The sequence below is a fragment of the Dermacentor silvarum genome, chromosome 9, assembly GCF_013339745.2.
Source record: "Dermacentor silvarum isolate Dsil-2018 chromosome 9, BIME_Dsil_1.4, whole genome shotgun sequence".
In the NCBI taxonomy this organism is placed as follows: Eukaryota; Metazoa; Arthropoda; class Arachnida; order Ixodida; family Ixodidae; genus Dermacentor; species Dermacentor silvarum.
The window spans coordinates 86892540-86906354 of NC_051162.1; the positions used below are offsets into that span (position 1 = coordinate 86892540).

The 13815-nt window shown below is 45.1% G+C and overlaps 1 protein-coding gene across 5 annotated transcripts in view; it reads left to right on the top strand.

Annotated features, from left to right (window-relative positions):
• The window catches only part of LOC125940348 (male-specific histamine-binding salivary protein-like), a 49487-nt gene that overhangs the window by 6298 nt on the left and 29374 nt on the right, over positions 1-13815 (top strand). For 3 of the 5 annotated variants that reach the window (XM_049656431.1, XM_049656432.1, XM_049656428.1), the window contains exons 1-3: positions 5970-6143; positions 8068-8240; positions 9812-9894. In XM_049656431.1, coding sequence (XP_049512388.1) covers positions 6009-6143; positions 8068-8240; positions 9812-9894 — 391 coding nt within the window. In that variant the 5' untranslated portion in view covers positions 5970-6008. Of the gene's footprint in view, positions 1-5969; positions 6144-8067; positions 8241-9811; positions 9895-13815 lie in introns of those variants that run through there. The other 2 variants (XM_049656430.1, XM_049656429.1) reach the window with 2 other exon arrangements.

The following is a 13815-nucleotide window of genomic DNA, read 5'->3' on the forward strand; positions in this document are numbered from 1 at the left end:
TGAGGAGCAGGAGCCAACGTTTAGACAAGTGGACTTCTCTTCTTGAAGGCGACATATGCTCTCATCTGTCGCGCTGAAGATGCCAAGTCCACTTGTCGAAACGTTGGCTCCTGCTCTCACCTTGTTCTCGTGTTACACATCATCAGACCTATTCATTGTGCATTACATGTGGTGGCAGAAAAGACACCAAGGCATGAGAGCTAAACGCTGCGCATGTTTGGACCAGTTTCGGTAGTGAACACGCCCTTAAAGTTCACCCTGCCGTGAACGTTCAAAAAGCTTTCCGCAAGGTTCCGCAAGGTACACGTAGGTTTTTTTTTCGTGCTCATGAGTGGCATTTCCCTGCATTGTTGAAACAGTACTGCAATAAATAAGATTAAATTGACGCAAGTGTGGGTGCGTCAGAATTACTGTTGACGAATAACATCCGCTAATGACCACAGGCGCTACATAGTCTAAAATTGTTACGTCAATCGTTGGTAGAATGCTGAGACCGGATTTATTCCGTTTAAATAAAATTATAGAGTTTACGAGCCAAAACCACGATATCATTATGATGCACGCCGTAGTGGGTAACTCCGGAACAATTTGGACCACCAGATGTTCTTTAACGTGCACCTAAGTCTAAGTACATGGGTGTTCTCTTTTTATATTTATATGCTCGTCAGAGGGCCATACGCAATTAGGTCGTTTGATGAGCACGTACTAAAACGTCACAGGCCTGCGCGCCACACGCACAACAGTCACAGCGTAAAGTGGTTGAGCAGCGCAAGGGTAGCTCCAATTTCGGCACCACGCACAGCAGAGTCTTCTGGCAAAGTGTCTTCGCCTCGATTTTGACGAGAACGATCTGAACTGTCTGCCCGGGGTCGACAGCAAGCTGCGGCTTGTAATGCTCTCTGCCCAGCGGTCTGCTGATACCGATGATGCCTCGTTGTAGCCGCGCACGTAGCTCTACGATTTGCTCCTTTGGCAGCGGTTCGTACTTTGCGAGGAGACACCATAACGTGTTCCGAAGATGTACCCAGAATACGTGGCGCACATCTAACATCGATATAGCGTTGATTGCGAGCCTCGTCAGAATCACATCTCGTCGTCTGCGCCTCTGCACGCGGCGGTTGCAGGCACCTTAACTAGATGGCTCCACCATACTGGCGGAGGCTCGGGTCGTCTGCGTCTGCGCGCCTTCTTATAGGGCGCGTTTAAAGGGATGTTTTCTGTTGCCTTGTAACAAGCACTTGCGTGGTTCAGTGGTGAAGTATCCGACTCCGGCGTAGCGGGCCTGGGTTCGATCACGGCGGAGACCGGGTACTTTCTATTCGCATTTCCGGCGATAGCGATTACGCGGCGGCGGCGGACACCACCATCGCGAACCTAAACGTCTATTCGAAAGAGCCATAACAGCTTACGCTGTAATAATGTTTCTAGCCAAAAAAAGAACTCTACCTTGGATACATTCTCGGAGAATATTCCAAAGCTATTTTATATTTTCAATTCAAGTTACCGCAGGCTCTGGCTCCAAACGAACTGTAAATTTTGAGCTGTCAGCTTAGCAGATGCGCTTGGTCTGTACAATGGTCTAGATATATTGCGTGAAGAAACTAAATTACTGAATATTACTGTCTTTTTACAATAATCGAGAGCCAAGGAGGACAATACATCATTGTCGCTACAAGCTTACTCCAGTATAGGTGGCATTATTATTTTGAGCTCGCGCCGAAGTTCAAGTGAACTGGGCATTGCAAAGAGAAGCCTTCGCCTTCCCAGAAAATGACAAGTAGGAAAACAATGAAGAATACCTCCGATCATCCTAGTGGCGCTGAACTCACGAGCAGCACTTTAAGGACGCCTGTTGATGGGTTCGTCATTCAGATGAGGTCAGTGTCTCCGAGCCCATTAACAGAAAGGTGACAATCACCTATAGAAGAAAAGAAAACAGATCCGCCGAATATGGTAATTTCCTGGGCTCTTGTCGACGCAGTCTCCATGGAGGTGCACACACACGCGACAATGAAATTCGAGCGAACGGTACGTTCCTTCACCCATGCAGCATTGCTTGATCTGGCCTCCGAAATAAATGTGCAAGTACCACTTCTCTGAGAGTTTGTGATGCGCTGTGTTTTCCACCACCTAGGTAGCACTGTTGTTGCGCGACAGATGAATGGTTGATGCCCTCAAGAACGCAAGCCAGAGTTCATGAGATGTATTAGTTGCGTGGACTTTCGGCAGATGTCAAACGGTATGTCAAAGGCTGCCGTGAATGCCAGTGGCGAAAGCTTCCGTGAAGTCTCCCGGGCTATTGCAACCCGTTTAAAGACCTCATTACCCATTTGACCAAGTCTTCATGTCGTCCTCACGCCATTTCCGAGAAGACGCCATAACCGACGGCAACAAGAGGGTAATTGTCGCTACTGACCATTTAATCCGTAATGCCATGACAAAATCGCTCCCGCGAACCGCGGCTTCCGCGGTAGCGGAGTTCTCCATGTATCATATCGCATTTCAGCATCAATGGGGCCCCGTCCAGCGTACTGACATACAGCAGGCGACGTTCACGGCACTGATCATGGAAGAAATTTTTGAATAAGGCAAAACCAGGCATCTAAAAACGAGTGCTTACCATCCGCAGTCCAACGGACATACAAAGGGCCTAAACAAGATTGTCAAAGACATTACATATCTGTGTTAACGCGCTCAGTATGTGCTCCAAAACGTAAGCCACTGCCACAGCTACCGTCTGTTGAAAAAGAGGAGCGAAGTTTTCCATTACAGAAATGCGCATACCCCCAGGCATTAGGCTGCCTGCTTTCTTCGTGGAGTGACAATACAGTCACCCGGATAGCATCCCGTAAGTCATCAAGCCTTAGTGACGCGTGGTTGGCCATGGCGGATGCTGCCCTAGCTTCGAAAATATTATTGTTTTTAACTCCTGTTTTTTTAATTGTCTTCGATGAAGAGATCGCTGCTCGCTGTGCCAGTGCATAATCGAAGAAAGCTGATGACGGATAACAAGAGGTATGTGTATTGCAAAACTGGCGACGCGCTCTCCACTTTTTTTATCGAGAGCGTCGCTGCAGCCACAGCTCACGTGTTGAGGGTGATAGAACCTCGACGTCAAGCAGAAAACATGGGGTCCCATCTAGTCTTTCATGAACTTCGCGTATAAAACCGCCCTATAAGAAACAACATGCTTCACATCATTTCGCCTCCTGTACAGCCGCGAAGTGCACACGATGCTGGTAGCTATGATTGAGTGTCATGACAGAGAGAACCTAAGAACTGACGCCGAATAATTCGCTGAATGCATTAAAGATGCCGTCCAACTCGCGCCGGTGCACATGGGTCAGCAGCTGCACGGAGATGCACGACGTTGTAATATTCACCACGGCTAAGCGTTCTATAAACCCGAAGAACAAGAAGGGTTGGGACTCGTTTGACGCAGTGCCCTTAGTAAAATGTTGCTGAGCCAGTATTTCGGTCCATACAAAGTTGTGCACCGCATTAGCGACGTGAATTTCGAGGTGGTAATGGACGGTACGGCACAAACCCACCGTATACAATAACTAGCTCTGACGTAGTTCACATCATGCGCACAAAACCGCATTTTATGCATTCGTAACTTTGTCTTTTATTCTTCTTTTATATTTATTCTCCCATATGCGCTAATGTAGTTACCTCTGTTTACAATATTCATCGCGCTTCACCGCTACTGTACTTTTGACTTTGCTATAGCTGTCAGTATAGCATCGTTCTTCAGCATGTATGAATTTTTGTCATCTTAAACCAATTTTACAGCGTTGAGGTGATGCTCTTTCCTAGCAATGGTACAAATTCCACCGGTAAGAAACGGCACAGTGCAATAGAACAGGCTTATGAGGAAAAGAACACAGAAATGTGCGCGCAGCGCACCACGCTCGATTGTCTGGTCTTGCGACGTGTATTTCAGGAGCCAGCTGCCTCAATAAACCCGGCCAGTTCCTTTACGAAATACGTAAAATAGTAGGATCCCCCAGTAGTAGTATGATCCATGACTGCATATCGAAGGGAACTCAATACCAGTTAATAAATGGTGATCGGTAGTATAGTGTCAATATATCATCTGGATTCCCGAGTGGGTAGTTTTGCGACCCTTACTATTCTTAGTTTCTATCGGAGTTTTTTTATAATTGAAAGGACTATGCGGTACTAGGCCAATGACTGTGTCGTTTTTAGGAATATGAAGGATGTATCAGATGTCTCCTTTTTAGAACAGAAGAAACAGTAGGCTACTTTGGTAAAAAACATGAAAATACATCTCAATACTCAACAGTACGACTTGTCTTGTTTACAGGCGAGCGGTCGTCTGTTAGGTCCACTATAATTTATTGGAAGTGCTCGAGGAAAATGTCCACTTCAACATATTCGTGAATTTTTTTCAAAAAATACACCCCGGAGTAAACAAATCAAACACGTATCTACGAACGCGTGTATAATGCCTAACTTTATCCGACGAAACTTCAACGTACGCTAGAAAACGAAAGACAGTCATGTTCGGAAATTGACAAAGGTATGCTTCAGCGGTATGCGATCCGCGTTAAAGCAGGTCATCTTCCGCTATAGCGCGTTTAAAAAAGCATAGCCGCACTATAATTAGCAATTACCACGTTTAAGGCGGCAGTATTGCATCTGTCAGTCGAAGCTTAGGTTGGTGAGCTCATCAACAAATGCGGGTAAAGGTAAAACCTCAGTTTCTATGACCCAAATACCTTACTAGGTGACAGTTCACTTAGGAGCCATGTATGCTAGCCATTTACTGTTTATTTTAACGTCATGTCCATGCAGTAAACTAAGGGAAATGTCATGCCGCATGGGTGCTTTGTAATAAATTTACTATCATTTACTTAAACAGCTTAGTTTTGAAGAGCAGTCCGCCTTGGCTATTATTTACGATTGCTCAGTCTTAATATGTATACATGGTTTCCTATGACATCTCCTTTGAACCCCCCTGCAATAATGCCTGTCTATATACAAAGTTATGTAATTTGCACATTTAGATAATATAAATCGACCAAGCTAGAATGAAAATGAGGGAATAAATAAGTTGGCATCACGACGGTTGTATGACAATCTGGGCATGAACACTATATGACGACGAGCATGACAAGAGTCGGATGACTAGCTGGAAGAACTGCAATGACAGTACCACAAACACGAGCATATACTTAACCACTGAACACAGGGCGCGTCTTGTAGCCACCTTGGCCGAATAAATTCATACTCATTGTGATAACTTTTTCAACTGTTTAATAATGCAAAAAATATCCGCAAGTCTAACAACCACATTGTTGCATTCCTAATATATCTGCATTCTCGCAAATATAATTATGAAAACTACGACAACACATCTCTGGGGTTTTTCGAACCATCTATGACGCGATCTCATGGTTTATTCTCTCTGTTTTTACCCTTAGAAGAAACAATGCCTAAATTATTCTGAACAACTATTCTTTCAGTGCAGATAACTAAGGGCTGTGCTCCGCATGGGCACACTGAAAAATAACTAAATGATCGAGGACATGATCTCATCATCGTCAAGACCTGTACGCCTAAGTAAATGATAAGTTTTAGATCATAGGTTTGCGCAGCTATCCCCAATGACGGTATTAGAAGTAATAACAAAGCCTAGAATTAAAGTGTGTGAACATAACGCTTCCTTTTACCATCTGACTTTTTTGTCTGCTATAAAATGACGAACGTGCAGAAGAACAAAGGAGGTAGGTGCATACTACACCTACGCTTTCCAAGTACATTTACGTAAGAATAATCAAAATGTTCTTGTGGTATGCAGATCACAATGACGTTTAGAATCAACATGTTTTATTTTCGCAGAACGCGACATGGGATAACGTATCGACGTGAAGGCGTAGACATCCGATCTCATTGTTAATACTAAGGAAGGACCGGTATAAATTACGAAGCTGCAACTTGCCAAGCATTCTTTCGCCGGTGTAAGTTCCAAAGCACTGAGAATGAAACTCCTTCTAATTTTCCTTGTTCTTGGAGTCGCTCATTGCACGATTCAACAAGAGAACCAGAAAGGTACGGCCACGGTACCTGCTTGGGCCAGGGAAGACGTATTTGGTATATATCAAGACGCCTGGCAGGTAAAACGATTTTGCCCTTCTCATACTTCTGCATGGAGAAGTTTGTTATGTGGGTAGACTGGAAAAACAAGGTGTGATAAGACCTATCGTGGCTTTCATTTAATTACGTTCCTTCTGTTAGATATCCGTTTTGCTTATTCTATACTCGCACACCTTACCACTTGTAGATTTTAAAGCCAACTAATTTAAATTGCAGGAAAACACCTATGCGAGTGTCAGTACATTCGGTGTTTAGTAAGTAATTCAACGCTGAAATTGATGCAATCCCGTAATCTTCAACTTACTTACAATCTTTATAGGCTCCCGAGGTCCGAATACAGCTATGGAAGATAACCGTTCTTCAAGGTCGTTTTTATTATCTACCGTTATGTGAGGAACGTAAAAAGGCTTTGGTAGCAATATGAATTGTAGTAAACATGAGCTGATTAAGTAAGCAGGTGTGCTGCGGCGTAAGTAGACCGACATGAAGAGAGACTCGATGACCACGGGAAGGCGCGTGTGAAACGGTGGTGTTGATGAGAAGCGCTTCCCGTGGGCAGCGCGTGCGAAGGGACACACCTGTAGCGCTGCACTGCCGATCCGGGCAGCATTGCGTGTGTAGCGTGCGTTGGAAAATGTGGCCCGACTATTACGAACTGAATGAACAAGCGTGGTGTGAGCGCGCACAAACACGAAGAGATCACACTGAATGACAGCAGACAACGACTGTCAAAACGCTGGCAGCAAGCATACGCCGCAGCGGGCGAAGGTACGTGCGGTCTATCGCTTCAACGGAAACTGAGCGGCGAATGCACTTAAAGGTCAGAGCCGTGTGGAGATAAGAGACGGCGCGAGCGAGCGACGAGCGCGGTTGTTGGCAGAGAAGTGCGCCCCCCCCCCCCCCCTCCCTAAATATATTTTAAAATTTAAACACCAGGGTTAGATGACAAATGCTGCGTTCCCATGTGTATAAAAATAACCATTTCCGCATGTGTGCTATCGTAAAAACTGCATGTTATTGGCTTAATGACGAGATGAAAGCGGAACTACGTGTATAACAATGCCATCAGAAAGCCGCGTCCCGTATTTTCCCGGAATCTGATTGATTTCAAAACACACCACAAGGTTGCTAGTTAAGAGGTCTAGATAAATTTATTGTCAAATTTCTCGATAGCGGAATACAAGAATATGAGCAAATCACTTCTTCAAAGTTACTAAAGCACCGTAGTTCATGTTAAAGATGAATACTTTGCGCAATCACTCCCGAATATTTTTCGAAAAATTAAAATCTGTGTGCAATGTATTCTAAAAGCATTCTTAGGAGGATACAACCATCCCTCGTGAATACGTGCCGAAATAGGTGTCTTAGTTTTTGATTATTTTCTCTGCAAGAGACTAAGAATACTAAGAGTTTGCTGCGTTTTCCTAAAGCTGCAATGTATTACCCGCTGCGGTGTCCTAGCGGCTGTGGTGTCGCGACTCTAAGCGCGGGGGCAGGGCATCGAATTCCGGCCGTGGCATCCGCAAGCCGATGGTGACGAAATGCAGCAACGCCCATGTCCCGTGCATTAGGGGCACGGTAGAGATCCACTGATGGTCAAAATTAATCTGGAGTCCCTCGCTACGGCGTGCCTCATAATGAAATTGGGGCTTTGGCACATAAAACTCCCGAATGTGTTCATATTATTAGTTAGCGATATCTACCTTTCATAAACATATATGGTTGAAGCATTGATTGCGACGCCAAAATGAGGAACAATGACTTGTTTTAATGGCTACCATAAACATTTCTGCTGTGTAACAGAAGTCTTTTTAGCTGGTTTGCCATGCCCGTTGTTAATACAAGAAATACAATGGTGGAGCTCTGGCATATAAGCGCTAGCTTATCAGATGATAAAAAGCTCGACGCAGAAATCTAGAGCTGTTTTGGTTTGTTTTGTTTCAGAGTATCAAACAAGATATGGGTGCAATTTACTATCTCGTGAAGGCTACATATAATCAAGATGACGTGTGGGGCACTGATTTCACATGTGTGACTGTAACGGCAACAGAAGTCTCTGAAGAACAGAAGACGATTGAAGCTACGATAACGTTCAAGAATAACGCTTCCTCAACACCGTTAGTATCTTTATCTTTATAATGAAATACAGCAGAAAGCTACAGTAGGATCAATGAAAAAGAAATTAGTCAGTCAAATTAGTGCGGTGCATATATACCAGGAAACGAAATGAATCGGGTAGTTTCAACGTTCTCTCCGTGCATCCTAGTATAGCAAGAAACAAACGCTTGAATTCAAACGTCGCTTTAGGAAGCCGCCCAAACCGTTAAGGAAAGGCTTACGAGTTACTTTACGCAGCTCATCCCATCTGGAGCATTTTTCATTCCATAAATGTTCTTCATTTGTGTCCTACAGTTCTTTTTTTATGTAGATGCTGTGCATTGGCTTAACCGGCTCCTTGTGAGGACACAACACGAAAAAAGAATATAGCAGGAGCCACGCACTATGGGAATAGGTATAAGAGGAGCCTCGCGTGATAGGAAGCAAAGTCTTTGCTTTCAAGCAACGCAAATTTATTTGCAGAAATAATATGCAAAGTCCAATTCGGTGCCTAACGCGTCACAAAATGTTCCCCAGACATGACGCCGCACCTTCGAGTAAGAACACAGAACCATCACTGATGAAAGGACCTTCCGCTGGTGTTGGGTGTTTGCTCAGCAAATGAGGTCGTGTAGAAGGTGCCACCGAGGACAAACAGTTCTTTTCCATGGTCGCTGAGACCGCTTGTATTTTCAAAAAACCAGATGGGATGAAGAAGTTAGGAAATTTGCAGGCGCAAGTTGGAATACGCTAGCGCAAGACAGGGGTAATTGGAGATCGCAGGGGGAGGCCTTCGTACTGCAGTGAACATAAAATATAGGCTGATGATGATGATGATGATGACATAATCGGTACATTTTAAGCGATAATGAACAATTTGGCGCAAAAAACAACATATGGAAAATGAATGCCCTTAGAGATACATACGGCACCTTAGAAAATGCTTGGGGAAGATAATAAAAGGGGTGGGCCAACTGATATCTGGGTGTCGGTCAGCTTGAAATCTGGCGTTGGTTAAACGTGAAATTTGGAGGTGGGCCAACTGAAATTTAGGTGTGGGCCAAACTGACATATTTTGGGCTGTACCAACTCTAAGTATACCAGTGGTACAAGTTGAAATTTGGGGTGACCCAACATAAATTAGGGGTGAGCCAACCTAAATTTCCGCGTGGGCTCACCCCTAATTTCGCCGTTGTATGAACATGGACCAAAATAAATTTCGCAGTTTTCCAACATGACTTTTTAACGTGGGCCAACTGAATATTTGGTTCAAAATATATTGGGACAAAAGTTTAGACAAAAGTTACTGTCAATGTAGAACTACAGCTGAAAAACAGGCATGATTCATCGCAATGTTTTTAGACCTTGCCTACAATTGTGTACGTTGTTTGCGTATTGCATAACTCTTTTTAAAAGAAGTAGAGGTGTTTAAAAATTGTGATAGAAGTGTGTCGAGTTTCCTCATTTGAGACTAAATATTTATACAAATGTGCCTTAGAAGAAGCCATTCTCAATGTCGCATAATTACGCACGTGACGCTGTGGTGCTCGCTGTGAAAAGTTTTTGTGAACATGCACGTTACAAATTACAGACAGACCTCTAAAGAAACAGTCACCGCCGTTAAGATGTACGATTACAAAAATAAGGAAAACGCCATAGAATACAAGACACATGGTAAGTTTCCCTTATCAAGCTTACCCGCAGTAATTGCATCTTGACATAATGCAGCATTTCCTTTCATTTATTTATATAAAAATGCGACTGTGAATCTTATGGAGCTTAGCTAGAGCGCTCATGATTTTATTAGAAATAAATAACGGAATGTTCTAAGCGGTTGTACTTGAAATAGTACATTTAAAGAGAGACTAACATACTTTAAAGGGCCTCAAAACCACCCACAGGTCGAAATTTAGTTGTGTTGTCGCAGTTGTGCACGAGTCTACTACGAACACGTAGCCGCGAAAATTTTTCTAAGTGATGCCGGAATAGCCGAGTTGCACGCCTTTGTTATCAAAATATGGTCCACATTCGTTTCGCTCTTTTCTTCCATAGTCTCCTCGCCGAGTGCTTCTCCAAATGTCACATGAAATAGGTCATCGCCAACACGATTCTCAAAACACTCCCCACTTCTGGTTAAGGCACGTCCACTCTAGCCGCAAATACACCGACGGCGAACCGGCCTCCAGTGCCATAGAACGTCTGACGCGCGAGAGGTGTCCAAAAGGAGACAGCAGTTCCGCCGGCGCACCGCCCGCATCACGATGCGGGCTGCGCGCCGCGAAGCTGCGCGCCTATGCCACCGGCGACGAAAACATAGGCTGCAGCTTCTGTTCCAAGCAAAATAATTTTCAATAGATAAAGTGATTCGTAAATTGTACATTTTATGAAAAACGATATCCACTGTCAAACGTAAAGCATGAACAAGAGCTGCGATACTTGTCGAGCTCAGCTGTAGTGCACGGCTACCGACGGAAAACGACCAGCGCGGCTGTGCTCGCATCGCAGCCGATGGCGGCGCAAATATAAGCATATTTTCTTCCTTTTGTACAATTATTGCGAAAAGCGATAACAACGGTAAGAAAATATAGCGGCTTGTGAGCGTCGGTTATTCATTCCGAAGCGCCGTCCTTTTTAGCTTTGAAGTGAACAGGAAAAAGCCTATAGCGACGACATAGGCCCAGTCGAGCGATCGGCGGTGGTGGTGGTGACGCTGCCGCACAAATGGGTCCCGGTCTCATCCTCTCTACGGCAAGGATACCTCGCAGTTCGCGTGGAAAACCGCTGTAGAATGGTGGCCCGCGACTGGCAAACGGCATGCGGCGAGTTACCGTGCCGGTAACGGGGACCTGGACTCGGCGCTTCTCGGCAACCCGCTGTTGCTGTGGTAACGGCCGGTGTTCATGCGAAGCGTGCCGCTATAGACCCTGTGTTGCGTACACGTCTGGAAAGGCCAACACTGTCGCACTCTGGTCGCGCAGCTAATCAGACTGCTTAGCACGACTGTGTTGGAACCCGAGCGATTTCGCTCTTGCGTTGCGGGCAGTAAATACCAATTCGCATTGGCGCACAAGCGAGCAACACGACGAAAAAGATCAGAGAGCGCGCGCACCTGCTAGGAGACAAACCGCAAGTCGTAGGTTCTTGTTCGACCAATGCGCATCGTCATTGCCGCTGACATCACCAGATGCACCCTGCTGACATCGTGACGTCCGCTGGGGATACCGGGAAAGCTAGGAGAGGAGGACGGCATTGGTTCTTTTTTATTTTGTGGCGCGCCCACAGCGCGTAGCGCTTCAGCGTTTGGCGTCGTTGAACCTGACGGCATTCTGAACTCGATGCGCGTGTTTACTTCAAATGTTAGAAAATTATCTGAGGTGATTTAGGGGCCCTTCAAATATAGGCATTTTGTTGTAAACACATGTGCTGTCGCATAAAAGAGCAGCTCTTCAAATTTTGAATAAGAACCATGAGGTCACATCAAATTTTGCATTTCAAGAAGCAGCGTCACCATCCTAAAATGAACAGCTAACTATTTTGCTTAAAATGTGGATTGCAAACATTTTCTATACTAATCAGGGAACTATTCAATAGGTGGCGGTTATGTTCTGCTGCCGGTCCATTTCTTCATGGCTTGCTTTTTCCTATCCCAGTTACTACAATCAGATGTTACCCAATTACAAAAAAAATTTACACAAGCAAGACATACACAAAATGGAGAACACATTGATGACACGGAACGAAGTTGTCGACGACAACACAGTCGCAGATGCCCCCGTGAAAATATTTCCATTGTTGAGCGCGTGTCCTCTTTTGCGGAAATTGTGTCTAGCAGTGAATAAATATTGGACCCAGAAGCAAGTGCTTTTCGCAAAATTAGCACATGTGGCATATGGCAGCGGCTATGAGTGGCGCTGAGCAACGCGACACACGATTTGTATTTCTACAATGTTGGCAGCACCCGTTCCACGCAAAAAGAAACAACTTACGTTTGACACACTAGCTCATAAACAAGAAACAATTAAACCATCGCATGCTGAAATGAACGCACTGACAGTACACATGAGGCATGTGAGCGCGCATGCAACTTCCTAGCATCGGGCACTGATTCTTTCTGTAAATTATCTTCTTGCGTTGTAATTAAAAGAAATGTCTACAACATTTGGAATACAATACTACAATATAAAAAGAAAATGTCGCAGTTTCGCCCTGAGGACGAAGCAATGAATGCGATAGCAACTCAGCAATGTCATACGAAGTAAGGTGAGCGGCTTTGGTAGCAATATGAATTGTAGTAAACATGAGCTGATTAAGTAAGCAGGCGTGCTGCGGTGTAAGTAGACCGACATGAAGAGAGACTCGATGACCACGAGAAGGCGCGTGTGAAACGGTGGTGTTGATGAGAAGCGCTTCCCGTGGGCTGCGCGTGCGAAAGGACACACCTGTAGCGCTGCACTGCCGATCCGGGCAGCATTGCATGCGTAGCGTGCGTTGGAAAATGTGGCCCGACTATTACTAACTGAATGAACAAGCGTGGTGTGAGCGCGCACAAACAAACACGAACAGATCACACTGAATGACTGCAGACAGCGACTGTCAAAACGCTGGCAGCAAGCATACGCCGCAGCTGGCGAAGGTACGTGCGGTCTATCGCTTCAACGGAAACTGAGCGGCGAATGCACGGCGCATAAAGGTCAGAGCCGTGTGGAGATAAGAGACGGTGCGGACGAGCGACGAGCGCGGTTGTTGGCAGAGTAAAAGTGCGCCCCCCCCCCTCCCGCTCCCTCCGGCGCTGGCTTCCTGCTTCCTTGTTTGCGCGTGGGAGATTGAGTGCGTTCGCCCTCTGTGATAGCGCGCGTCCACGGCACGCTTCCGCTCGCGGGCATACGGCGCGCGGCGAAGATTTTATCTATAGGGAACCTGACGGCGACGGCAACGGCGACGACGACGCCGACGGCAGAAATCCGGTTGAAGTGTCCATAAAATTGCTATCGCAATAAAAACTGTACTTGGAATGCTTACAATGAAACATGCAGGCGAAACCTTTCCTCTCCGTATTTGATTAGGTAACGTTGTTAGAAGTGTGTAAGGATATTGAACGTACATTACTAAATACCTGCATCTCCGAGCATTATTCTCATACAACGTAACGAATCATAGTGGTGATAAAAGTCACGCTGCCGTCGTCTAAAGAGTCTTTTTCCCTATTTAATTTACCTATGATATCGTATCCCGTGCTTGAAACATCTGCCGGCATAACCAATTTAAACAAAAACACTCAAGGCAACGGCGAGTAGTTTTTATTCTGTCCTTTGGTGTTTCCACCTTCATTTATCTTTCGTTAGTACGTTGCCTGCTGCTTATATTAGGCATAGGATAAACAAAAAGAAAAGGTTGCGCAGACTTGCAATTTTAGCACAAAGTTTTAGTTTTTATAGACAAAAAATGTTATCTTAGCTTCAAGGCTTGTCCCTCAGCTTCATATAGTAGAAATAATTTTTCAAACAGTGACGTTTCAACATCACTTGGGAGCATTATGCCCTACTGTACGCTCCATAGGATATATTACTGCCGTTAATGTAAGTGCGTGAACCGATG